Raw genomic sequence first — 27848 nt, forward strand, 5'->3', positions numbered from 1 at the left:
CGTGTACTTCTTTGATGTTTTATTTGGTTTTGTGGGGTTTATAAACCGTGCAGAGCATTGTGGTGGATGAGCCCTACATGCTTTCTCTATCACATCAGAGATGCAGACAGGGCGATAAATAACGAAATGCAGTGTATCGGTCCATCAATATTACTCTGTGTTATTATGGTCTCAGACGGTCTGGTACATAAAAAGTCACGTGTTCTCTTTCAAAATGCAAACAATAAATAATCCAAATCTGAACTTACCTTTCTTTATCCTCTGAGGATTCGTGTTTGGACGGTCGCCGCTTTCGACGACATGTTTCCGTACAAAGTTTTTCCTTGCGAGATCTCAGCGACGGGATGGAGGGTTTTGTAAATGAAGCCGACACAGAATGAGATTTTGATGTTCCATTCAACCGGGACATCCTTCCAGAATTTACAAACCTTGCCTCCACGCTATCTCTATAATGATCGCCAAGAAAGCAACTATGGTCTATGCCGTTCTTTTTACACATATTTCCAAGCACATCACCCTCATTTTTTGAGGAGTCTTCCCCGTCCAAACTTCCATTATCCCCGACTGTCGCCATCTTGCACACCAACATCTTCTGACGTCAGTAACATGTGCGGATTTCCCCTCTTGATTTACCACGTGACTTGACTGCGAGGGCTTTTCCCAACATGGACGAAGTGTTTTCATGAAAAGAGAAAGGTTGTTCCGTGAAAGAAGCCACTGGGTTAATGGGTTTTATAAAGTAATTGTGTATCGTAGTATGACTTAATTCATAACGGTAATTATATTCTACACAATGAGTTAAAGAACAGGATTAAATAATTTAGCCTACAGATAGTTTGGCAAATTTTACAGTCTCCAGAACAGTCGCATTACTGACATTAGTCAAGGGATTATTGTAAAAAACGCAACTTTTCTCATACAAAATATAAATAAGACGATCACGATTTGTATTGACTCATCATATAAAATGTTAATTCTTGGGAAAATTAGCACTTAACTGTCTAAACATTGTGAAATGCCATCTTGATTATATTATTCGACAAAATCCCATAAACTCATACATTATTAACAATGACATGAATGATGAATAAATAAGAAACCTCATCTCTCAACCCTCCATGTTTCGAGATATGAGATGGTGCTATATAGTTTCAACTGGCAAACCCCCCGACGCTAATCACATCGGGCTTCAAATAAGCAAAATTGACACGTTTTTCTTCAAAAACAACGATAGATTATTGTTATTTATAATATTTTTGCCACATCCAACTACAATTAAGCATAAAATCCTACAAGACATGAATACAAATCCCATCTTTTTAAATCGAAGCGATAGTAGATTGCTTTCTCTGATATTTTAAATTTGACATCTTTTAACACATAAAGGTGGGCCTCATGTACAATAGCCAAACAAGTTACTAACATGATCAGAGTTGTGCAGGAGTAATACACCGTAAATATGGATGTCTGTATCAATTTTAATAAAAACAACGCTTGATTTACTTCATTGTCAATATTTGCTGATAAATGAAAGTTTTTTCAGTAGACTGGGCTGCGTATGTGTAATAAGTTCTAATAGTATAAAACTAACTTATTTGTCAGATGTTTTTATATTTCCATTTTGGTTCAGTAATTTTTATATATTCTTATTTGTGCCCTTGACTATTTACATGTACTTTTTATTCTTATGTATTGTATCTTTTTTAAGTTTGTAAAGAGCATCTGGGCACTTAGGTGAAAGATGCGCTATATAAATACACCATAATAATAATAATTTTAATAATGTTATTTGCAGTAATAAAGAAATTAAGTTTGTCAGGTGAAACTAAAGGCATCCAATCGTAGCTAAAAACAAGCACATCAGTATATCACACCATTTTTAGCTTTGTTCTCGTAGCTAGTAAGAAATGAAATGAAATGAAATGGGTTTAACGTCCTACTATTCTGCTCCTAACCTGGGCTAATGAAGATGGGCATACGCCATACAGTGTGCTATGAGGGAAATTTTGCCCGGGCAGAGGCGCTACGGCCTACTCTTATATCGAATTCCAACTACCAAGGGATCTTTTATGTGCACGCCAATGTGTACACAGGACTTCGGTTTTTCGTCCCATCCTAATGACTAGACAGCTGTCCTTGTCAGGCCCTCCTGCATCACTGACAAGGGGAAACCATGCCGGAAAATCTGAATGAACTTTCTCGGCCAATGCAGGGATCGAAGACCCGACCTCCAGACTAACAAGCCAGCGTCTTACCCACTTAATAAGAATGAGTGTGGCCTAGCATTGATGCATTTTAAGGCATATATTTTCTCACAAGAGTAGTGGTACTCAAATGTTCCTGAAGCAACGACTGTGACTTTTACAACATCTGGACGTTGCTTGCTTACTTCAAAATTCTCAAACTTATACCTACAATGTATGTTATCTGCAGACACGTGAGCAGTAGCATTCAATCAGAGGTTGTGACTTCGCGACCTCCACGGAAACCTTGACATTGAATGAACCTTGAACTTTGTAACTCGATTATCACAGATAGACATTTTAGCTTGAAAGTGCAAGACTTGGTATTGGCGACGATCGAGGAATCTGATAGGCTCACAAGTTGGGCCAAAAAATTCAGGGTATAACATGAAGGCCTTGATAAGATGTACGTAGTTAAAGCGAGATCAAGCCTTCTATTGAAGATGTGGTACCGGTACTCAAAGAGACCCATCTCACGTTCTCCGCTTGCGATCCCGAGCTTCTTTAATTCAACTCTCATTCTGCATTATCTAGTTACCATAGTTACCATATACTTTTACTGCTATAACTATTGAAACAATTTATGGAACTAAATTCATTTATTAATTGCATTAAAGTTACCCTACCCTAGAAAGAAGGGGGTGGGCGCTCTAGTGGAAATCACAAGGTCTGTTATGAGTCAAGTGGCATGATTTCGATTTCCTGCTTAAAAGTGACAAAGAGTAGGGTCATCTGTCCAACCTCGTGGGTTTTCTTCGAGGCCCTCTGTCCAACCTCGTTAGTTTTCTCTGGGTCCTCTGGTATCCTTCCACTGCTAAAGACCCCTACACACAAGGAGATTAATGAAATAAAACTGAACAATATGATATGTTAGTTTTGAAATCACCTGGTTTGTGTGAGTTGAAGTTAAACTCACTCTCTCTCTCTCTCTCTCTCTCTCTTCTGATGAATTATTTAAAATTATTCTTTACATGTTTACAGATAATCAAATATGGAGCATGAACTGCATCTGAGGTTAGGTGTGGGTGTCTCAACTTACGACTCAAATGATCTCGACAGTGATGGAGGAGCATCATTTAAATTTGGCATCCAGACAGTCGAAACACCTTCAGACAATGAAAGCGATGCCAGTTCTGATTATGGCCCAAATGAAACTGTTATTCCAGATTATTCAGATGAAGAAAAGGTTGATCCTCAGGAATTAGTTGATCCAGGAGTTTTCCGATATAATAAACGTGTTGCCGTGGCTGCGTTGCCATGTATTCTACTTTTATTAGCTTTAGGAGGGGAAATGTGAGTTAGAACTTTGACTATATTTATTTATTGGTTTATTTTGTGTGAAAATAAAATCAAATGCTGTCCCAGTCCGTCCTACTGTTGCGTGTGGGTTGTATCATACGGTCTGTCATTGAGTCAGCTGGCGTGGTTTCGATTCTCCAGTTGTACGTGACAAGGAATAGGACTGCCTCTCCAACCTCATGGGTTTTCTCCGGGTCCTCCAGTTTCCTCCGACCTACTGTTCTACACATACAGGGCTAATTAAATCGGGCATACACAATGCTATTGGACATAAGAGCTTTGGCCCACTCTTCGTCACAGGAACTCTGTTTTTTTTTGTGCCACCTGTGTGACTCGATGCTGTTCTTTACTAGGCACTCCGTTCTTCAAATCTAGAGGATGTTTCTCGGCAAACATTGAGAATGAACTGAGGTCCTCTTGGTTAGTGAGCCGGTGGCTTATTCAATGAGCCACAATGTTCTCAATTAGTGTGAAATGCTCAGTGGTTCCCAATTAGTGTGAAATGCTCACAAATTACACATACTTATGGAAAACAGCTACTAGTGTATTTTAAGGCGACTTAATACAGTAATACAGATATGAGGAAAATATGTATAGAAAAAATACAACAACATAACTGAAACCATACATGACAACAACAAATGGCCTCTGATCTTGTCGTTGTCATGTAAGGTTTCGGTTATGTTGTTGTATTTTGCCTCGTATCTGTATTACTGTATTAGCTTGATAACGTTGTCATGTATGGTTTCGGTTATGAGGGTTTTTTTTACCACAAGAGTTCCACAAGATATTGGACTTAGAAAAAAATCAATTAACACTAGTAGCTGTTTTCAATAAACATGTGTTTTTGTTGTTTTCTATCCAGTGACTAAATGCCATTTAAAGATTATCAAACCATAATAAATAGGAACATTTTTAATATATTCCACAAATTAATACATTTAATCTAATATACATATAAAACAGTTTGCTAATATACATTATATACAATATTTGAATTGTAATATACAATATTTAACAGTATTAATTGTAATATACAATATTTAACAGTGTTAATTGTAATAGTCTATCAATATACATCAGACTAGTGTGTATTACAAGTTTATTCATTCTGAATATCTCACAGTCAATACATCCCAACAGGCTTTCTGAATATATCACAGACTTAGAAATCATGTTTCAGACCTTTCTGTATTTCCAAACAATTTTATTCTTTTCACACATTATCTTAGAAAAATAATAAATAAAATATATTTTTAAAACTTTGATTTATATCTTTATAACCTGGCTTTTGGTATTTACAAAACTTGTTTATTTTGACAAAAATCTGATATAAATGAAATGAAATGGAGTTTAACATCCTACTGTTCTGATCTGACTTGGCTAATGAAGACGGGCAAAGAAATTTTGCCCGGGCAGCGGCACTATGGCCTACTCTTATATCGAATTCTAACTGCCAAGGGATCTTTTTTGTGCACGCCAATGTATACATTGGACCTCATGTTTTTTGTCCCATCCAAATGACTAAACAGTTGCCCTTGTCAGGCCCTCCGTCCTGTCCCAGTGACAAGGGGGAAACCACCATGGAATGAAATGGACATATATAATGTTTACTAAAAGATCTCTTTACACTTTATGATACACAATGTTTTGAAATATTAATTAAAACAATTATGCAAAAGACTAATTGAGATAAATTGCATAATATGTTCCTGAGTAAACAAGATAAATATAACTTGAATCGTTCTAGCTCTTGTTTATATTGTAGCACGGGTATTGCCATGAACTGGAAGCTGCATAACTCTGAAACCAAAAGTGGTAGTCCATCGCGACCAGGCCTATGTTACTCCCAGGTCTGAGCTGCCCCTATACACCAAATTTAAGCTCCGGGACAGCAATAACAGATACACGGCTGAATTTCTGCTCACTGATAATTCAGTCGAAGACGAAAAGATTTTTCGAGGACCCCTGTACACATTGGCGTGCACGTAAAAGATCCCTTGGCAGTTGAAATTCGATATAAGAGTAGGCTGTAGCGCCGCTGCCCGGGCAAAAGTTACCTCATAGCACACTGTATGGCATATGCCCCTCTTCATCAGCCCAGTTTGGAGCAGAACAGTAGGACGTTAAACCCCATTTCATTTCATTTATTTCTGAACAGCCCTTGTATAGCTGCCAACCATGAATAGACAAACAGACTGATGACAGTCACAAATATTAGTATAGATTTCACTAGGTACAGCATGTATTCTAGAGTTATCACCCTTGTTTATATTATATTCCAGGTTGTTGATTATCACGACATTGGGTACGGCATGTATTCTTCTACTGGATCACGAAGGAGAAAAAAGAAAGTGAGTAGTAAATATGGCCTTAGTGCTACTCCCACTTGTCCATCCATTTCTATAGGCGAACATTCATCTTCAATTTTTTTTAAATTTATATTTTAATTTGTCGACTGGATTAAGGTTAGCTACAATATTTGTACCTGTGTCCTGTCTTATCCGCGGCTACAATTGATACACTATTCAAGGCTTTGCGCAAGTAAAATTAAGTTCAGCGGCAAATTTTTAACACATATCATCACAGTTTGCATGGAAATAAGTAATTATTTAAATTATGTTACAAATAGTGAATATGTAGCACCATGAGTCTTTCTGTCTGACGTGGAGAGCGTCTATGGGAAACCGGTCGCCACATCCTACGTAGAACCCATGCATCTTTTCTTACTACATATTTCTGTAGCCTTGTGATCGTCTAGAATTTGTCTCTAGCTGTCTTTACTTCTGCTTCACGTTGTGTATTTACTTCTTCCAGTTTCTTAAGACGTTTGTCTTACCAGGAATAATAATGCATAGTTCGCTTCTACATTTTATATAGCATATAACTGAATACAGGTATACAAGCATAGCACAAATTACAATACTATATAGCTAAAACCACTTCTCCACCCTATCCAGCCTTTCGGCTGTCTAGGAACTCAGATGTACCCTCGATCTCTGGAATCTAATGCAAGTCTGGCGAATTCTCACCAGTATCCTAATTTTGTATCTACTGGTTTTGGACATTCAATTATCCAATTGGTCAAATATGATGTAAATAATTATAGAGATTGGTTAATTGAGCCCAATGACGTCGATAACCCACCCTTATATGGTGGAATGGAATTTTACTGAAGAATATTCTCATGAGATATCTGTTAACATGTTGTTGACATAGAACCAGTTATGTTATGGCTCTACAAGTGTTTTTATATCACAATATGTCATTTAAACCCTAAGTTGATTCAAGTATTCTAAGTACATATCACATATTATGCGAATATGTTGTTTCTCGAGCAAAAATTCTACTAAAAGTATTACAAAAGAGTGGAACACTAAAATCTTATTCTTAACAGCTTTTCTGTATTTTCAAGTGCCGTGAAATCACGCAATTCTGTTTCAGCCGCCATTTTAAAATGAATAGAAATTTTTCATAGCATTTGGGTTTAATCAAATTATATAATTATACGATAAGGTTCACCTTTATTTCAATGGAAATTGGTTTTTTATATGTTAAGCTATGTACAGTACAGTTTGGGTTTAGTGTAATTGGAAATTAAGTGAGTTATAGGCCAGTAACTTTTTTGTAGTCAAATGACTACAAAACTTGCTCCTTAAAATGATCCACTATTGTGGCTGGAGCAAGACGAAAGACATCAGTGGTAGAACCATTGATAGATTATGCAACAGTGGCTCATTGCGTAAGATACAGATTTTGCTAGAAGTCAATATGGTGACCAACTTACTGCTACCATTTCTAAGTTAAGATGTTCAAATGATTGGAAATTTGAAAAGGTTAGTTAAAAGAAACCAAATAACACACTTTTATGGAATAACAATTGCTATGGTTTATTTCACGTTTCAACAAGATTTCACGAAGATCTATTTGTGTTATATATGCTTGATAACGGCTTGTGAAATCTTGTTGAAACTTTGCAGTGAAATAAACCATAGTAATTGTTATTCTATAAAAGTGATTTATTTGATTATGTTTCAATGCCATTCAAAGTAAATAATTAAAAGAAATTTGATGATTTGTTTGTTTTGTATTGTAGATGTGTGATAATATTTGCGATGATGTTTATACCATGTCATATATATCTGTTAATTACAGTTATCCCTCTTATGTGGTGAGTTATATTTTACTTAGTGGAATATTCACCATATTGAAAAGGCTATTAACTATAGGGGGGTTCGATGGCTGAATGGTTAGCGTGCGCGCTGTATTATAAAGTCTGTCATTGAGTCGACTGGCGTGGTTTCGAATCCCCGGTTGTACGTGACAAGGAGTAGGGGCGCCTGTCCAACCTCGTGGGTTTTCTCCGGGTCCTCCGGTTTCCTCCCACTGCTAAAGACCCCTATGCGTAAGCGAATTATTGAAATAAAATTAAACCATATGTTAGTCCCGAAATGACCTAGTTTGTGTCAAGTGGACGTTAAACCCCATTTCTCTCTCTCTCTCTATTAACTATAAACACAAACTACTATCACTAAATCACTAAATCACATCTGGCCAAGGCATGCACTGATAGCTAATAATGAAAGTGAGAGAGCCAGTTCGCGGCCAACCAGAGAGCAATTACATATCTATCATTTAAAAATAAATAGACTAGTAAAAAGGTTGAAAACTTTCATCATTAGGGCATTGGTATACATGTAGACCCCCAAAAAAGGGCAGGGTACCATTTGTATACCCTGGTACCCGGGTTCCGGCGCCCCTGGTGAGAAATGTCAACTCTTGATCTAATCTCCCATCATGTATCTTTAAGTGTAAGTGTCTTTAGCAGTGGGAAGAATCCGGAGAAAACCCACGAAGTTGCAAAAGCCGAAATTGCCAGAATTGAATTCTGTAGTATTACCGGACTTCTTTATTTGTTGTGTTCCTTGTGATCGTAAATAATACTACAGCAACAATGATTTCACAGCTTTATTAGTAAACTGGAAATAACTTCGCAGGTTCCTCGTTCTCAAATATATAATGACTGGTAAGAATTTCTGGGTGAGCTCTAATCTAGCTCTCCTCTACACCCTAATTTATACCCCCTACTTTCCCAGGTCTTTAATAACCTTGACGTGAATTTCCACGCCATATAAGGAACAAAACTCTATATTTCCCACAAACAAGACAGGCAACATTACCTATTTTTGGTCAACCAACCATAGGTCAATAAACAGCTAGAATTTGATGACTATTTTGACAATGATTATAATTTAACTAAAACATCACTGTTTTTTACGAACAACTATAACCACGTTCATTCAGTACTTATAATTTGACTTTAAAGACCAAATTGAAGAGACAATTTTATAAAGAGCCAAAATTGTCTAAAGGGCCATAGTGCTACAATTCTCTCAATCCCTAAAATAGTGACAACCAAGTGAAAAGGGGGATTTGTCGACTGAGGCAGTCTGATTAAAATACAGATCTATATTTCGATGGCCTACACTAAATGAAGATCTGACCAGTTGTAGTGGGAGGTCATGTCGGGGGCCATACAATCGGCTTTTGACCTATGATGTTAGACATTTGATTAACCAGTCAGCGTTGATGTTTCTAGTAGGATACCCACAGTTCCATGCATCGCACCCTAAGCACTCTCTGCAACAGACCATTTCATTGGCTAATCCCTCACATCATCCAGAACGCCGGTTATATAACAACTCTTCCAGTGTAGTACAGACAAGTAACACGAAATTCTGAACTATGAAAAACAAAACAAAACAGAATCTGTGTTTTAATCAGATTGGCTGATGGTATACGCCAGTCTTTATTAGCTTGGCTGGAGCAGAGGAGTAGGACATAAAAGTCAATCTCTTGTTTACATTTCAGGTTATCTTTATGGAATTTTTTCTTGATATTGGCTATCAATGGCGGTTTACTGTTCACAGCCGCCTGGATTTTACTACAGTTTGTATCTTTTAGAAAGGAAGAACCCGTCTTTTGTCAGGTTAGTAGTTTAGAATGACCAGTCTTTTGTCAGGTTAGTAGTTCAGAACGACCAGTCTTTTGTCAGGTTAGTAGTTCAGAATGACCAGTCTTTTGTCCGGTAAGTAGTTTAGAATGACCAGTCTTTTGTCTGGTTAGTAGTTTAGAATGACCAGTCTTTTGTCAAGTTAGTAGTTCAGAATGACCAGTCTTTTGTCTGGTAAGTAGTTGAGAATGACCAGTCTTTTGTTTGGTTAGTAGTTTAGAATGACCAGTCTTCTGTCAGGTGATGGGGGGGGGGGTTTGTATGGCTGAAATGTTAGTGTGTGCGCATTGTCTGTCATTGGGTTTTCTCCGGGTCCATTTCTTTCTCTCTCTCAATTAAAGGGCAATCTCTAGCATCTGGTTATTCCAGTCTACCCTGATAGTATTTATTGTGCATGCTCTTCAGATAAGAATATGGGATCACCGTTTGACGTGACTTGTGGAATATGTCTATCGTCGTTCTTCAAATACCTTATTACAAATGCCGCTGAAATGCATTATGGTACACGACTCGTGTACCAAGGGTGCTATTAAACTAAAGTAGACTCCGCATATAACGGACGCGCATACAACGGACAATCGCTTATAACAGACACAACAGTTTGGTACCAATTTTTGTGATAGAAATTTCTTATTTTCAAAGTCTTTTAAAGCAGCGACTGTATAACGGACAATTGTTTATAACAGACGATTTCCATCGGTCCCTATTCGACAAATCAATGTTAAAGTCTATTTTTATAACAAACTCTCGAATAAGCAGAACAAAATGATGATATTACGGATTTTATTATCGGTGACCGGAATACTTTTCCCAGAAAATATCCACGACCTACTGGATGCGGCAGCCAAGTTCGATGATGCTCTTCGTGTTTCTGGCGGATTCAAGCAGACCTGCATTACAGACTTTTTCAAATAAGCTCGTTTATTTTGAACATCCATAATATGTGAATACATACATGACTTTTATGTAAATACATGTATGTTCTGTAGATTCTGCATATGATAAATGTTGTTATTTCATGGGATGGTGTTACCTTCTGGTCGCTAATTCAGGCTCGATAGCAGATTTTTTGTATAACGGACACCGTTTATTGTTTATAACGGACAATTTCTTTCTATCCAGAGGTGTCCGTTATATGCGAAGTCTACTGTATAGGCTATTTATTTATATCGGTGTATATTTATTGCAGGTGGTAGAACAGATGTTATTTACAGCATACCCTGCTTTCAGTGTGTTTTTAACATGTTGGGTTTTAACCACGGTGGTGCCATTATCAGTTATACCTCTTATAGCTCTACTGTTAGGGTAAGTTGTAAATAAATAAAATGAGGTTTAATGTCCTACTGTTCTGGGGGTTTGGATGACCGAATGGTTGGCGCGTGCGTGTTGTATCATAAGATCTGTCATTGAGTCAACTGGCGTGGTCTTGATTCCCCGGTTGTATGAGGCAAGGGGTCATGGGTTTTCTTAGGGTCTTTCTGTTTCCTCTCACTGCTAAAGACCCCTACCTGCAAGCGAATTATTGAAATATTATTGAACCATCTGTTAGTGTCTGTCTGTCTGTCTCTCTCTCTTTCTCTCTCTCTCTCTCTCTCTCTCTCACTGTTCTGCTCCAACTGGGCTAATGAAAACGGGTATACACCATACAGTGTGCTATGAGGGAAATTTTGGCCACAGTGCCACTATGGCATATTCTTATATCAAACTCCAACTGCCGAAGACTTCTTATATAAATATTTATTCTAACAATGATAATGAAATGGGGTTTAATGTCCTACCGGTTTGCTCCGACTGGGCTAATGAAGATGGGTATACGCCATACCGTGTGCTTCGGGGGAAATTTTTCCCGTAGTGGCACTACGGCTTACTCTTATATCAAACTCCAACTGCCAAAGAATCTTTTACGTGCACGCCAAAGTGTACACAGGACCTCGGTTTTTCATCCCATCAGAACGACTTATCGCGTTTCCTTGTCAGACCCTCTTTCCAACACCACTGACAAGTGGGAAACCACCTCGGAAAATCCAGATAAACTTTCTCTGTCAAAACTGGGATCGCGCACGGGTCTGCGTACTCACTGAGCCCCACAGCTTCCTGGGTATATTATAATATATATATATTTATAATTACAGGTTTATGATGTTACAGGTATTTCTATCACCTGTCATCTCATCGTTTAAATTAAAACCAGACGTCGATGAAGATATGAATGTAATCCAACAACCAATCGTTGTCGTCATGATATTAATATTACTACTCTGTCCATCAGTAGTTCATATTCTCTTCGCTCTATTAGCTCCGTCAACACACAGTTTATTTACCTCGAAATCTATGGTAAGTTTGTTCCCAGCATTTCTAACAAAGCAATGGAATGAAATGGCATTTAACATTCTACTGTTCTGCTCTGACTGTTTATTCTTTGTGTTTATAATGTGTAATATACATCATTGTTGTATTATTTTCTATTTCAGACAGAATTAATATTTCTCATATCTTTAAGTCTGTTTCTAGTAACGTTACTCAGCATCAGACAAATTATGGAATATTTAGGTAATTATCAAATTGTTGTTTTTTTTACGTTTATCTAATAGTTTTGGTTCTGGGCACAGGGGCCATTAACGATTTGTTACTTATCTCCAGAATTACTCAAATTTGAAACTCATACAGAGCTATATTTGAAGAACAGTCCGGCAAGGAATAACGTCTATTTATTCATGTCTCGTCGGCAGTTGTCCAGGCAAAAATTTCCCTTATTGGTTTGTGGAGAAAAGTTGAACCCCCATTTGATTTGATTTTGTCATCATATGCAGTCGGAAAATACATTTCAGTCATATTATTCCTAGTCAAAAATGGAGATTGCAAGCAATATCTGAAATTATTTTGTAAACATCTGGTGTAGTTGAGTCTCCTAAAGGGCTAATGTGTGTGCTTTAGATCATAAATTTTGTCATTGACTCAAGTAGGGTAATCCCAACCTTGTTTGCCAAGCCTTGTGGGTTTTTCTCCGGGTACTTTGATTTCCTCCCAAAATGGCCCGAAAAGGACAGCTGTCTGTTCGTTTGGATGGGACGAAACCCTGCGGTCCTATGTACACATTGGTGTGCACGTAAAATATCCCTTGCAAGTGGAATTCGATATAGGAGTAGGCCATAGTGCCGCTGTACGGGCAAAATTTCCCTCATAGAACACTGTATGGCGTATGCCCGTCTTCATTAACCCAGTTCGGAGCATGACAGTAGGATGTTAAACCCCATTTCATTTCATTTCCTCCCAAAATGACCTACTTTGTGTCAATTGGATGCCAAACCCCATTTCACTCTCCCTCCAACCGTCCAGCGATGACCTACCTAGAGTTAATATTTACATAATGTCTCTTTTATTTCACTAATTTCAGGAATTCCGTTTAGTTTAGTGATCAAAGTTCGATATGCTGGAGGAACTGCGGCTTCATTGCTTTGTTATCCAGTCCTTCAAGCCTTTGGTTTAGTGTCACATTTTTTAGCCTGGTTGCCTGTGGCTATTGTTGGTTTTAGCATCCTAGGCATTGTTTTATCCATGAAGAAATATAAGGCAAGTGAAATATAAATTATACACTCCATTCCTCACTATCATGATGCTAGGTTCCCACTGTCGTGTGGGGGGGGCTGGATGGCCGAATGGTTAGCATGTGCGCGCTGTATCATAAAGTCTGTCATTGAGTCAACTGGCGAGGTTTCGAATCAACGGTTGTACATGACAAGGAGTAGGGTCGCCTGTTCAACCTTGTGGGTTTTCTCCGGGTCCTCCGGTTTCCTCCCACTGCTAAAGACCCCTACGTGCAAGCAAATTATGGAAATAAAATTGAACCATATGTTAGTCCCAAAATGACCTAGTTTGTGTCGAGTGGACGTTAAACCCCATCTCTCTCTCTCTCTCTCTCTCTCTCTTTCACTCTCTCTCTCCCTCTCTCTCTCCCACTGTGGTGTGATGTGTTATGATGGGATAATTGTCCCTATTGAGTCCACGATCTGGTACGTGCATATACTTTCGGATACATTTCGATACGATCAACATGATTGCTACGACTGAGCTCAATATCTAATATATGATAAGATCTGATTGTCTTACCATGATTACTCCATGATTAAAACCACGATTTCAATCGTAGCGGGAATCTTGATAGTGAGAACCGAGCATTAGGATTATATTAAGTGTAGATTTATGAATTGAAATGAAATGGGGTTTAATATTCTACTGTTCTGCTCTGACTTACGCCATACAGTGTGCAGTCAAGAGATCTTTTACATGCACGCCAATGTGTACACATGACCTCGGTTCAATGCTGGATAGCAATGCCTGCAAGAAAAAAGCGCCTATAGACAACACATAAAAGAACCTTTGACAGTTGGAATTTGATAAAATCACATGGTAAGATTGCTGTTTGTATTAAGATATTTCCAGCATTCATTTCATTCATATTTTTAATTCATTTATTTCAGGGTATAGCTATGGCATTAATGACAGCGCTAACAGTTTTACTGGTGTACTGGATTTCAACGTTACCATGGCAACTACAGTATCCTTGTTAAACCACAGTAATATTAAACAACAACCAATCCAACAAATAATACTGATAAAATCTTTCACATCAAAAATGCTTTAATTCCATTCTGACAAATGCATTAAGCCGTGAAAAATGCAAATGAAGCACTTTGAGGTGGTCATTTTTCACTTGTCAATATGGCTGAAACAAGATTCCTACGTCACAGGGTATATGGCATCTATTGTTTAACTTGGGTAGCTTTAGATCTTAAGGTCTGTCATTGAGTCGGGTGACATGGTTTTGATCCCAAGCTTGTACGTGACAAGGAGTAGGTTTTAGGTTTTCTCCTGGTCCTCCAGTTTCCTCCCACAAGCAACTTATTGAAATTATATGTTAGTCCCAATGTGACCTAGTTTGTGTTGAGTGGATGTTAAACTCCCTTTCTCTGTATCTCTCTTAACGAAAAGTTTTATTTTCTTGACTTGTAAATTAGATATAATTTTCTCGAGTATATACCAATAGATGTATTTTATTTATTAATGCTGGTGAATTATATACTATGTTTATTGTGTATGTACGTGGCTGTATATGGTAGTAAAGAATTATTAGGTCTCCTAGTCTCTGTGGAATCTCTAGGTAAGTTTCTATACCATCACTGTTTCTTTCTGAGTTTGGGGTTGGATGGCTGAATGGTTACGCATGCGCGCTGTATCATAAGGTCTGTCATTGAGTCAGTCAACTGGCGTGCTTTCGATTCCCCGTTTGTACTTGACAAGGAGTAGGGTCGCCTGTCCAACCTCATGGGTTTTCTCTGGGTCCTCCGGTTTCCTCCCACCGCTAAAAGAGTGAATTATTGAAATACAATTGAACCGTATGTTAGTCCCGAAATGACCTAGTTTGTGTCGAGTGGACTTTAAACCCCATTACTCTCTCTATTTATCAAGCAAAAGTCACTTGGTGATTAGTCCTGTGTATATTCAATTTCTTAATGGCGTTTGTGGTCTATGGGGAGATAATATGACTTTAATGACAATTAAGCAGAGTTAGTTCCCTTTTGTAAGTTTTAATGATGGATTTTTTTGCTGCATGTTGTAGAGCTGTCCTTGTTAAGATTGAAAACTGATTTAATTCATAATTTAGTAATTATCAAATAGTTAATAAACTTCCAGAAATAATGTAGTAATTATCTAATAAACCTCCAGATATAAATCAACATAATGTAGTAATTATCTAATAAACCTCCAGATATAAATCAACATAACGTAGTAATTATCTAATAAACCTCCAGATATAAATCAACATAATGTAGTAATTATCTAATAAACCTCTAGATATAAATCTACTCAATGTGATGAGAGAAAGGAACATCTTTGAACCGCCCATTTTGGAACTGACTTTCATCACCTGTTTTTATCCAAAATACAATACCTTCGGTCCAACAGTGTACTCCTTCATTACTCTGATAAAGAATCTGAGTTGAAACATAACATTTACTTGATATAGAATAGAGAATCCAAGTTGATGGTATTCCATCAATGTAGATTTAATACATAGAAGAATTTCTACCCAGGCCAAAGTTTATCTTATTTAAGAATGAGTTTTTATGATATTTTAGTGTTAATGGTGTGTGAAGTATGTTTACAAAAATCTGAGTTAACTAGTTTACCTGTAATAAGAGCGACAGGTATAGCTGCTGTTTATATGTTACACAGGTACGTACACTCAGGTAACCAATCATAAAACAATTCACCTGTAATTACAGTAACAGGTATAGATGCTCTTTATTTTTACACTTATTCCAAAGAATTGCTGGTGCCTCTCGCTAACCAAGAGAGTCATATAGTTATTTGGATGGTTCAAAAACCAAGTCCCGTGTACACATTTGCGTGTTCGTCAAAGAACCCTTGACAGTTGGATTTCGAAATAAGAGTAGTCCTGGCAAAATTGCCATCATAGCACACACTTTGGTGTATTCCCGTCTTCATTAGCCCAGTCTGTCCAGAAAAGTAGGACATTAAACCTCATTGTCATGGAATGTGTATGTGTGTCCGTTCGTTGAGATGAGACAAACAACCAAAGTTCACCCCGTGTACACATAGAAGAGCCGATAACAGTTGCAAATCGTAACTCTGCTGTTTTGGCAAAATTCTCTTGTCACGCATTATAAACGTAACCATATAAATAAAAACTATACGTTTGTCCCAGATTGACCAAAATATTTTTTGGACAAGATGTTCTATTACACCCCAATTCTTTCCAATTTTAACCTTGAGACAACCTCATGGGTTTTCTCCGGTTTCCTTCCACTGCTAAAGACCTATACGCACAAGCGAACTATTTAAATAACATTGAACCATATGTTTGTCCCGAAATGACCTAGTTTGTGTTGAGTGGAGGTTAAACCCAATCTCTCTCTCTCTCTCTCTCTCTCTCTCTCTCTCTCTCCGTCTTCAATTATCCCAGGTTAGGTGCAGAAGAGTAGGACGTTAAACCCCATTTCATTTCATTTCTCTCTCTCTCTCTCTGTCTCTTTTTTAATATCTCTCTCTCTTTTAACATTGATGAGACTTTAGATCATCTGGTCCGTCAGTGAATCAAATGAAGTGGTTTCAACTCGCCACTTATACGTGACAAGAAATTTTCTCCAGGTTTTGGCTCCCCGCTTTTTCGTGACAAGGAGTAGAATCTCTTGTCAAACCTTGTGGGTTTTCTCTGGGTCCTCTGGTTTCCTCCCAACACATAAGCGAATTATTGAAATAGAATTTACCATATTTTGGTCTGTCTTGTGTGAACGTTAAATCTCTTTTTCTTTTTTTTATTTAAGGCTATATACTGCTGATAAGCTGTCCCAATGGTCAGCTTTATTTGGTGCTAGTATCCATGTAACCAAGGTATTTACTGGTGTATTAAACCAAGTGGTGCCACATCAAGAGGAGATAACTCTAATATCCTGTATACTCTTATATAGTCTGGTGTATATGATATTAAAGATGTTTATATTTGATCAAAGAATCGACATAACACAAACACAGGTTAGTATTGATTGTCAGTCTCCCCTTGTCAATGGTGCAGGACGGAGGTGAGCCTTGTCAGTGGTGCAGGATGGAGTAGAGCCTTGCCAGTGGTGCAGGACGGAGGAGGGCCCTGTCGGTGGTGCAGGACGGAGGAGGGCCCTGTCAATGGTGCAGGATGGAGGAGAGCCTTGTCAGTGGTGCAGGATGGATGAGGGCCTTGTCAGTGGTGTAGGACAGAGGAGGGCCCTGTTGTTGGTGCATGCAGGGTAGACGAGGACTTTGTCAGTGGTGCAGGATGAAAGAGGCCATTGCAGTAAATAGGAGGGCCTTCCAATAAAAAGTTTCTATTCTTCCCACTGGAAGCATGTTAATGATTGTTTGACGTTTGAAAATCAAAATAAAATGAGGGTGTAAGGCTGCTGTGCAGGAAATATTTCCATCATTAACATAATGTAGACAATAACGAGAGTGGATGGTCAATTGGTTAGTGTGTGCGCGTTGTATCATTCAGTCATCCAATGGAAATCAGACACATAAGACGGCATCAAGAGTTGATTAAGGTCTTTTCATGTTAATAAATGTCTGATTAATAATTTGTATAACATTTTAGACCTAAAGGCAGATTTATCTCTTGCATAATGTATGTTTAAAATGGTTTTGTTTTCAGAAGTTGTCTGGTCTGTATTTATAATAAAATGTTTTTATTTGTCGTATTTTTCAGACGTTATCTGGTTTATGTTTGTTGCTTTTATCACTGGCTGTTAATGGAAAACCTGTTTTAACTACAATAGGTTATTTATTATGGCAACAACAACCACCTCCAGTACTGATAATAGGTACGTCATTGTCCCTTGCCTTTCATAGAAAGCAGGGGGCTGTTAAAATGGGTACTGTCCATCACACTTTTTGGGACGCAATAACTCTCTTTGTAATTGAGCTAGAATCTTCAAACTTGGTGTAGGTGTTTATTAGGTGAATTCCTTGATGGACTTCGAAGATGGGCATTTTCTGCTTAGGTTGATGCTTTGGGACATAATAACTTTAGTTCTAATTAAGTGAGAGTGATGAAACTTGGTGTATAGTTTCATTACATCAATACCTTGACTAAGTTCGATTATGAGCATTTTCTGCTTAGGGTAAACAAAGTGATAAGCAGTTTGATTGGTTGAGACTTGGAAACACAATAATTCTTCGTCTAATTGAGGTAGAATTTCAAGCTTGTTTATTATGGCAACAACAACCACCCCCAGTACTGCTAATAGGTAGGTTATTACCAGTGTTTGAAATCAACTATGGCAAACAGCAAAACTATTGTAGAAACGAAAAGTCAGTTTATAATTACTTATTTCTTGCTATTGTAGATCATATAGATGTAACCAGTGTGTATTGGTTGTTCATCACCTATGGTTTATTATTACAGGTTTATGGTTGTTTATCACCTATAGTTTATTATTACAGGTTGTTGGTTATCTCCCATGGTTTATTATTACAGGTTTATGGTTGTTGATCACCAGTGGTTTACTATTTCAGGTTTATGGTTGTTGATTGTTTATCACCTATGTTTTATTATTTTAGGTTTATGGTTGTTAGTCGGAGGGTTGCTGGTTCTCGTGTTTACACAGTTTCACCCACAACCTGGCATTGACACAGATATTAAAAAAGTTGGAATAGTCATGTTATTCACATCTATGGTAGTCTTTTTTGTCCAGCCTGATCTTGAGATGTCATTGTAAGTTGTATTATTTATCAAGAGACGTGATGGTAGTTATGGTGGTTAGGTGACTGGGCGACGGTTTTCAGGTGGTTGGGGGATGACTGGACAAAGGTTGTCAAGTGGTTGGGTGATTGGACAATAGTAGGGTGACCCGTGCACACTACAGAAAGTTGGTCTCGACACGGCTAATGTGCACGCTTCAGTGGTTGGATCTCGAACTATCAGCGGTGGAGTGTATGATACTATAAATAGCCATGGCACGTGCAATTCTCTACAAATCTATCAACTATTACAGACGTAAAAAATCTATTGTTGACGATTTTGAATAGCCGTAAAATTTAGCTTCTTGGTTATTACAGCAGCTTTAGAAATTACGTTCGTTGTATTTTTTAAATTGCTTTATCATTAACTGTACCGTTAAAAGCGGCATCTTTTGGTTTAGTACAAATAATATCTCTGAATCACTTTCGTTAGCAGGAACATGATACTAGCAGTAGTTTCATTTTACTTTTACAAGATTCTTAAAACAATTGTTGAGTTGGCTAATGTGCGTTTTTCTAAATTCAATTTCTTGTTCCAGCTTTCTGTTATGTTTCGTAAAAAGGTAGTCTTGATTATCCTGACCTGTCAATCAGACGTAGAATGGTCAGTACACTGGTTAAGCGAGACTAATTTCAAAACAAGGGCACGTAACCTATCTTTTACTCAAAAGTGTCTGGATGTTATGGACAACACTTGGAACCAGTTTCAGTCTATTATTTATAGTTGATTAAATGGCCATAGCTTATTAATTACAACATGATCGTTTATTTAGTGACTATAATTGTGTGAAACTGATTTAAGGCCTGGTATATATACAAATATTGTGGCGTAATTGTCAAGATATTTGGAGATATTTATTTATGGTGGGTCACCCTAACAATGGTTGTCAAGTTATCGGATGAAGGTTGTCAAGTTGTTAGGTGACGGTTGTCAAGTGGTTGCATGACTAAGGGATGGTTTTTAAGTTGTTGAGTTACTGAATGAGGGTTGTCAAGTGGGTGGGTGATCAGGCAATGGTTGTCAAGGGGGTGGTTGACCGTGCAATAGTTGTGAAGTGATTGGGTGACTGGACAATGGTTGTCAAGTTGTTGGGTTACTGGGTGACAGTTGTCAATTGGTTGGGTGACCGAACTACGATTGCAAGAACCAAAGTCACAAAATGTTTAGCTGAAATATTTTAAGAATTCAGAATTTTCATTGAATGAGAACTAACAGAAATCTCATCGTCTTGGTAAGATTTCATGATATTAGTTTGAAACATTAAATATATTTAATTTCTATGAATAATTTGACTGTATATTTTTATTAGATATGGTTTATTTCAATGGTGTGAGTTGCTGACTATATTAATACTAGCGGCCATATTGTTTAGTCAATTAATGTTGAGTATGAAGTATAGTATCTTGGTAGCATCAGTTCTCAGTGTTTGTCCTGGTATAAGGTTATCTTTATTTGTAAGTATTTCATTCTCTTATTCTCCTATGTCTGTCTGTCTGGAACAAGGGGGGTGGACGGCCGAATGGTTAGAATGTGCTCACTGTATCATAAGGTCTGTCATTGAGTCAACTTGCATTGTTACGATTCCCCGGTTGTATGTGACAAGGAGTAGGGTTGTCTGTCCAAATTTGTTTCTTTTTTCTGTCCAACCTTGTGGGTTTTCTCCGGGTCCTCCGGTTTCCTCCCACTGCTAAAGACCCCTATGTTAGTCCCGAAATGACCTAGTTTGTGTCGAATGTATGTTAAACCCCATTTCTCTCTCACAAGATACATTATGTAAGATTTAGATAAAGAGCTAGCCATTCTTACTATAATAGTTTGAAAATAGATAATGCAAAATGAACTTACTGAAAATTTTATGCAAATTGCTCCATTGCGAGCGAAGGTTTAGCTTTTGAAGGTTTGACAAGATGTGTGCATGAATTGCAACCACCACACTGGTTGTTCGAAGCTTAGTCTCGCTCCTCCATTTTTAGCTTAAATCAAAATATGGCTGAACTGTTCTAATCTAATTAATATCGTAGATGTCCGATGACATCGAGAGTTGATTATGGTCTGGGTAAGTTAATTAATGTCTAATTAATAATTTAGGAAACATTTCAGGCCTAAAGAAAGACCCGCAATAGGCAGATTTACCTCTTACATAATGTATGTTTAAATGAGAGTGATTTAAACTTGGTGTATACCATGACTCATTTTGATAATGAACATTTTCTGCTTAGGGTAAGCAGAGCGATAAGCATGACTAATTTCATTACATCGATACCATGACTAATTTCATTACACCGATACCATGACTAATTTCATTACACCGATACCATGACTAATTTCGTCGATGATCATTTTCTGCTTAAGCTGAGTTGCGATAAGGGATTTGATTGGTCCAGACTTTGGAACATAACAACTCTACTTGTGGTAGATTCTGATTATGCGAATGTCTTAACTGAATTTAATGATTAATGTTTTCCACTAAAGCTTTGCAGATGTAACAAATTTCATTGTCGATGGTTTGGCAAATTTAGTGTATGGTATCACGATAACAAAACCTTGACTAAGTTCGATCATGACCATTTTCTGATTAGACAAAATATAGATTGATTTGTCTACTTTGGATCACGGTAGCTTTAGATCACTGTAACTTTAGATCACAAAAGCTTTAGATCATGATAGCTTTGGATCATGGTAACTTTAGATCACAATAGCTGTGGATCATGGTAGCTTTAGATCACAAAAGCTTTAGATCATGATAGCTTTGGATCACAATAGCTTTGGATCACAATAGCTTTGGATCACAGTAGCTTTGGAACGATAGCTTTAGATCATGATAGATTTAAATCACAATAGTTTTGGATCCTGATAACTTTGAATCACGATAGATTTGATAATAATTGAGTGGAATTGATAAAACTTGATGTATAGTTTTATTAGGTCAGCTTGGATGTTAGAAAGAACACCACCTTGGGCGATAGTTACTCCAGACAACATCAACTAGGTTCGATGACGAACATTTGTTAAGCAGAGTGATAAGGAGTTTGATTGGTCTTGCTATATACAAAGATAACTGCCCAAGTAATTAATGTGTGTCATCTATTTATTTTGGGATTACGGGCGAGGGATATCAGCTTTATATCTTCTATATAACAACAATCGAATTAAAATACAGATCTATATTTCGTTTTATTTTTTTATACTTTCGATGGCCTACACTATGAAGATCTGACCGGTTGTTGCGGTAGGTCATGTCAGAGTTCATACGAGTGGCTTTTGACCCTATGACGTCAGACATTTGATTAACCAATCAGCATTGATGTTACTACTAGTGGATTACCCACAGTTCCATGCAAAACACGTCTAAAGCTCGCCGTAACAGACCGTTTCATTGGCTAATACCACACACTATCCACAACACGTCAATGATAACAACTCTTCCAGATCATAGTGTAGTAAATGCAAGTAAAATGAAAATTTGAACCATAAAAACGAAACGAAATAGGATTGATATAACAAGATCTTGATAGATATATTTTTAATGTTTTGGTTGGTTTTTTTTTCTTTTTTTTTAGTTTTATGGAAGTCATATAAACATTTTACCATGTGTATTATACATCACCATAGTAACCATTATTATCACGTTGCTCATCTGTTACATCAAAATTGATTCATTCACAGAATCTATCGAAGATAATATCAAATATTTGTAAGTATTGATTTCTTTTATTCACGGGATTCCTATCGCGTGCGTGTTGTATCATTGAGTCAACTGGCGTGGTTTTGATTCCCCAGTTGTATGTGACAAGGAGTAGGGTTGCCTGTCCAACATTGTGGGTTTCCTCCAGTTCCTCCGATTTCCTCCCACTGCTAAAGACCCCTACGCGCAATCGAATTATTGAAATAAGGTTGAATCATATGTTAGTCCCGAAATGAACTAGTTTTTGAGTGGAACTTGAGGTCGAGGTGTCCATCCTGGCTTTGGTCTAGAAAGTTCTGTAGCGCCACTATCCGAGCAAAATGTTGTTCATAACACACAGTCCATCTTCATTAGCCTGGATGGAGTAGAAAAGTAGGTAATTAAACCCCAATTCACTTGATTCCCGACACTTAAACTTGGCAGAACGTAGAATAATATGTAGGATAAAGCACAAGGCCGAGGTTATGCTGCAGAAAGAAAAACTGAAAAAATTAATCTGAGAAGAAGATAAACCGAGGCTGAGATTTTTGTTTGAGGGTTTTTCTTGAAGTCTATATTACATGTACGTAAAATGAGAATATCTCAGAATTCTAGTAAGAAAAACCTTTTATTATGTTTTCTTATGGAAAAAAAACCCTACCCTGGAAGAATAACCCTGGAAGAAAACTTTCAGAAGAATAGCAACAAATTCCATGGAATATATTCAGACCGCAAGTTATTCCGGACATAGGATTTACCCCAAAGATCAAAGAGATTTACTGTTACAGGTTTATAATTTTGTATATTTTCAGATGTCTGGTGAAGATGTTGAGTTTATTAATTTTATTATTTGTTGATTTTTATACTCTACACAAGACTACGTCGTTCTTTTCACTACCAACATGGAAGGCCATGCTCATGGCGTCTTTATTCTGTAGCATTATATTAAAATTATTGTCATATAAAAAGGTATGTTGATTGGAAAAATTGATTTATAGATGGGTTATGGCCATGCTTGTAGGTTGATTGTGAAAATTAAAATACAGGTGAGTTATGGCCATGCTTGAAGGTTACATGATAGTGAGTATTAAAATACAGGTGAGTTATGGCCATGCTTTGTAGGTTAGTTGATAGTGAGTATTAAAATACAGATGAGTTATGGCCATGCTTGAAGGTCAGTTGATAGCAAAAAAATAAAATACCGGTGAGTTATGGTCGTGCTTGAAGGTTAGTTAATAGTGAGTATTAAAATACAGGTGAGTTATGGTCGTGCTTGAAGGTTAGTTAATAGTGATTAAAATACAGATGTGACGTCACCCTTTGATGTTGGCGTACCATTATTTCAAATAATCGTACGGGCAACTTGCCAATAGTACTTTATTCATACTAGTGAGATATTGGACTAGTGTGACGTAAAAGCTCGTGCGGAGTGTCAGTATTTTAAGATGTTTAATGGTCTCGAGCTTACGACATTGCGTAATATATTGTAAAAACATTCGGGCCTACGGCCCTCATGTTGTTACAATATATTACTTAATGTCTCGCTCTCGACCATTAAACAATACGTATTAGAATACAGGTGAGTTATGACCATGCTTGTAGGTTAGTTGATAGTGAAAATTAAAATACAGGTGAGTTATGGCCATGCTTGTAGGTTAGTTGATAGTGAGTATCAAAATACAGATGAGTTATGGCCGTGCTTGCAGGTGAGTATTAAAATACTACAGGTGAGTTATGGCCATGCTTGAAGGTTAGTTGATAGTGAGTATTAAAATACAGATGAGTTATGGAGGTGCTTACAGGTTAGTTAATAGTGAGTATTAAAATACAGGTGAGTTACCGCCATGCTTGAAGGTTAGCTGATAGTGAAAATTAAAATACAGGTGAGTTATGGCCATGCTTGTAGGTTAGTTGATAGAATTAAAATACAGGTGAGTTATTTTATAGTTTTGTAAAACAGGGAGTAAAAGCCCAGTTTACTCATTCAAAAATAAAAATCTTTATTTGAGATGTATTCTGAGATTTGCTTTTTTTTGAGGTTGGAAAATCTGATTTCTCTCTTATTGAGATGGAGGTAGGTATATTGAGATTTGCTCTTATTAAGATGCGTGTGCTTTGGACCATAAGGTCTGTCATGGAGTCCAAGTAGCGTGGTTTTGAGCCCACACCTGTGCGTGACAAGAAGTAGTGTTGCATGTCCAACCTCATTGGGTTTTATTGGGGCCTCTGAGATTCATTCATATTAAGATGGTTATATTTTGTATTTGTTCTGATCAAGATGGGTATATTTTGTATTTGTTCTTATTGAGATGGGTATATTCTGTAATTGTTCTTATTGATTGAGATGGGTATATTCTGAAATTTGCAAATTGTAAGCAGGTACATGTTAAGCTTTAGTTGGATTAAAAAGATGCACCCAACAAAGTCTTGCTTATCCATTTTTGCATTAAATTATCCATCACAAAATGTATTCAAATCCATTAAATATCGCAGGCTAATGATAACATCGAGAGATGATTATGGTCTGTATAGGTTAATTAATGTCTAATTAATAATTTAGATAACATTTCAGGCCTAAAGAAATACCTGCAATAGACAGGTTTAGCTCTTGCATAATGTATGTTTAAAGAATAAAATCAGCCAAGTGTAACTGCTAACTGATGTCTAATGATGTTATATATTGTAGGTACCTGGTAATTTACCTGTAATTTGTAAACATGAAGGAAAGTCTGTACCTGTTTTACCCATTATAGGTAATATCACCTGTTTCTCTACCTTTATATTACTATGTTTACAAGGACCTGTTGATGGTTTTCTTCATGACATGTGGGTGAGTACAGATATTATTATACATCTTATGAAATGAAAGGAATAGGTTTTAGCATCCTACTTTTTGCACCGACTGGGATAATGAAGACAGACATGCAATGTACTATGAGGGAAATTGTGCCCGAACAGCAGCGCTGCGGGGTACTCTTATATGAATTCCAAGTGTCAAGGTTTCTTTTATGTGCATGCCAATGTGTACACAGGACCTCTTTGTTTGTCCCATCCGAATGACTAGACAGCTGTCCTTGTCAGACCCTCCATCCTGCCACACCAACACAAGGAGCGAACACGGGGACCTCCGGGCTAGCGAGCCAGAGTCTTACTTACTGAGCCATATTACGCTGAAAAAAACACAAGAGTTATCCCTCATCCGTTAGTTTAGACATGAGGAGGTTCTGTTAGGGTGCATTTATTTCATTATACATTTATGACGCACTGTAACAGTGGTTTCATTTAATCTTGTGTATTTAGTATTAATTTCTTTAACATTCATTCAATATCAAATCTGTGTTAAAAATTCATAAGAAACATTTAAAATCACCCAAAATCATCTAATTTGTACTTGTGTCCAGTTTAAAAGACGACCATTCAATTTTACAGTTACAGTGACATTAATTTCATGAATTTTATTTGATATTTTAAACAGAGATTATCTTTTTAAAATTTAACGAAGACTTTTTAATAATTGAACAAAGATTTTTGTTTTAAAGTTAACTACCCGTAAAACTTTTTTTTAACAAAGATGAATTTGTCTTGTTTTTGTTTGTTTTTTTTAACAAAGATAAATTTGTCTTGTATTTGTTTCAGTGTTGTGGTGCTTCGTTAATATTTTTCTGTCTACAAAGAGACGCATATTTTTTCCAAAATTTACGAGAATTTAACCAAGGAACTCCAACTAGCGTCGCAGCCATTTCTGTGTTAGTCATCGCAACTATATGGAGAGACTGGATGTACGAGAGTAATGCTGTTGCGCGAGACATTTTACGAACTTTAGAAATCGTGACATTACCTTTTACACTTCCTGTTTACGTTGTATTGTGGGTTATTATGTGGAGACATGAAATATTATCAGAAAAAGCTGTGGTGTTTTGCCTACCGTTAAATTTATTATTATTTTTGGCTGCTAGTTCGTATACGGCGTGGATTTTATCAATAACGGGAATTAGTATAGGTATATATATGATGTGTTTTAAATTACCCATGATACCCTATTCCGATCACGATCAGTACATCAAATAGACAATATATACAATTCTACACCACGCTAAACTTATCAAAACAACTATTCCTGCAAACAATGTGTACTATCATATAGAGAGGGAGAGAGAGAAATGGGGTTTAACGTCCACTCGACACAAACTAGGTCATTTTGGGACCAACAGTGGAGAAAATCCATGAGGTTGGGACAGGCGACTCCTTGTCACGTACAACCAGGGAATTAAAACCATGCCAGTTGACTCAATGACAGACCTAATGATACAGCACGCACACGCTAACCATTTGATTCAATTTTATTTCAATAATTCGCTTGCCTTGAGCATTGGGAGGAAACTGGAGGACCCGGAGAAAATACACGAGGTTTGGACATGCGACCCTACTCCTTGTCACATACAACTGGGAATCAAAACCACGCCAGTTGACTCAATGATACAATGTGCATGCACTAACCATTCGGCCATCCAACCCTGTTAGAGGAATTACAACTGTTAAAACTTGGAATTTCAGCGGGTTGAATTCCGTGCTCTGTGACAAATGACCTCTTCTTTATTTATATTCAAAATTTGTCCATGAGAAATCATGGACTTAAATTCCTCTTTATTATAAAAGTATTTAATTGTGAATGTGATAACAGAAAAGAATTTCAACAAAAGGAAAATGTTCCATCTATATTGAATCTGATCGTGTGTTAATAGGTAGTATCTGAAATATGATTAAAGTGAAAGTAGATCAAAAACAGTTTAATTTATCCTACTCAACCCATGTGACAGAGAATCGGGTTTAATTTTCTTTCGGGACTAGCATATGATTAAAGTGGAAGTAGATCAAAATATTTTTATGTCACTGTGTACAAACAGTTTAATTTATCCTACTCAACTGATGTGACAGAGAATCGGGTTTAATGTTCTTTCGGGACTAACATATGGTTAAATTGAAAGTAGATCACAAGTATTTTTATGTCACTGCGTACAAACAGTTTCATTTATCCTACTCAACTGATATGACACTGACAGAGAATTGGAACTAACATATGAATAAATGTTATTTTAATAATTCACTTGTGTGTAAGGGTCTTTAGCTGTGGGAGGAAACCAAAGGACCCAGAGAAAACCCATGAGGTTAGACAGGCGACCCTATCTTATGTTTACGTAACTTTGTATGCACATTCTTAAATGGGCTCCTTGGCGCTCATTTTCATTATGGTTTAAATTTTGGAAATAAAAATATTGATTGTTTATTACAAATAATGCTTCACCATTCTTTTGTCTACAATCTGATTCAAACACTGAT

General features: G+C 37.0%; 2 protein-coding genes across 2 annotated transcripts in view; one reads left to right on the top strand and one right to left on the bottom strand.

The window, feature by feature from the left end:
* LOC126809760 (zinc finger protein AEBP2) overlaps positions 1–586 on the bottom strand; it is a 55275-nt gene extending 54689 nt beyond the window's left edge. Inside the window, exon 1 of the mRNA XM_056098648.1 lies at positions 249–586. Within this exon, the coding sequence (XP_055954623.1) occupies positions 249–574 (326 nt within the window). The 5' untranslated portion in view covers positions 575–586. The remainder of the gene's footprint in view (positions 1–248) is intronic.
* Positions 587–621: 35 nt separating this feature from the next.
* On the top strand, positions 622–27805 carry LOC126809748 (uncharacterized). The gene is made up of 20 exons (XM_050534500.2): positions 622–775; positions 3225–3536; positions 5828–5896; positions 7639–7713; positions 9414–9531; positions 10745–10860; positions 11688–11889; positions 12027–12105; positions 12950–13125; positions 14034–14110; positions 14571–14713; positions 15693–15789; positions 16902–17109; positions 17813–17927; positions 18667–18820; positions 20157–20301; positions 22408–22541; positions 23324–23480; positions 25198–25341; positions 26148–27805. Exons 2-20 carry the CDS (start codon positions 3235–3237, stop codon positions 26577–26579), a joined length of 2943 nt encoding a protein of 980 aa, XP_050390457.2. The 5' UTR covers positions 622–775; positions 3225–3234; the 3' UTR covers positions 26580–27805.
* The last annotated feature ends 43 nt before the right edge of the window (positions 27806–27848 follow it).

This window comes from Patella vulgata, chromosome 2 (genome assembly GCF_932274485.2).
Source record: "Patella vulgata chromosome 2, xgPatVulg1.2, whole genome shotgun sequence".
Lineage (NCBI taxonomy): Eukaryota > Metazoa > Mollusca > Gastropoda > Patellidae > Patella > Patella vulgata.

Excerpts from the sequence above, each read along its gene's own strand:
- LOC126809748 (XM_050534500.2), top strand. The coding sequence starts at position 3,235 with ATGGAGCATGAACTGCATCTGAGGTTAGGTGTGGGTGTCTCAACTTAC. Across the intron at positions 12,106-12,949 it reads ACAAATTATGGAATATTTAG|GAATTCCGTTTAGTTTAGTG; the intron begins GTAATTATCAAA and ends CACTAATTTCAG. Across the intron at positions 15,790-16,901 it reads GCTGTTTATATGTTACACAG|GCTATATACTGCTGATAAGC; the intron begins GTACGTACACTC and ends TTTTTATTTAAG.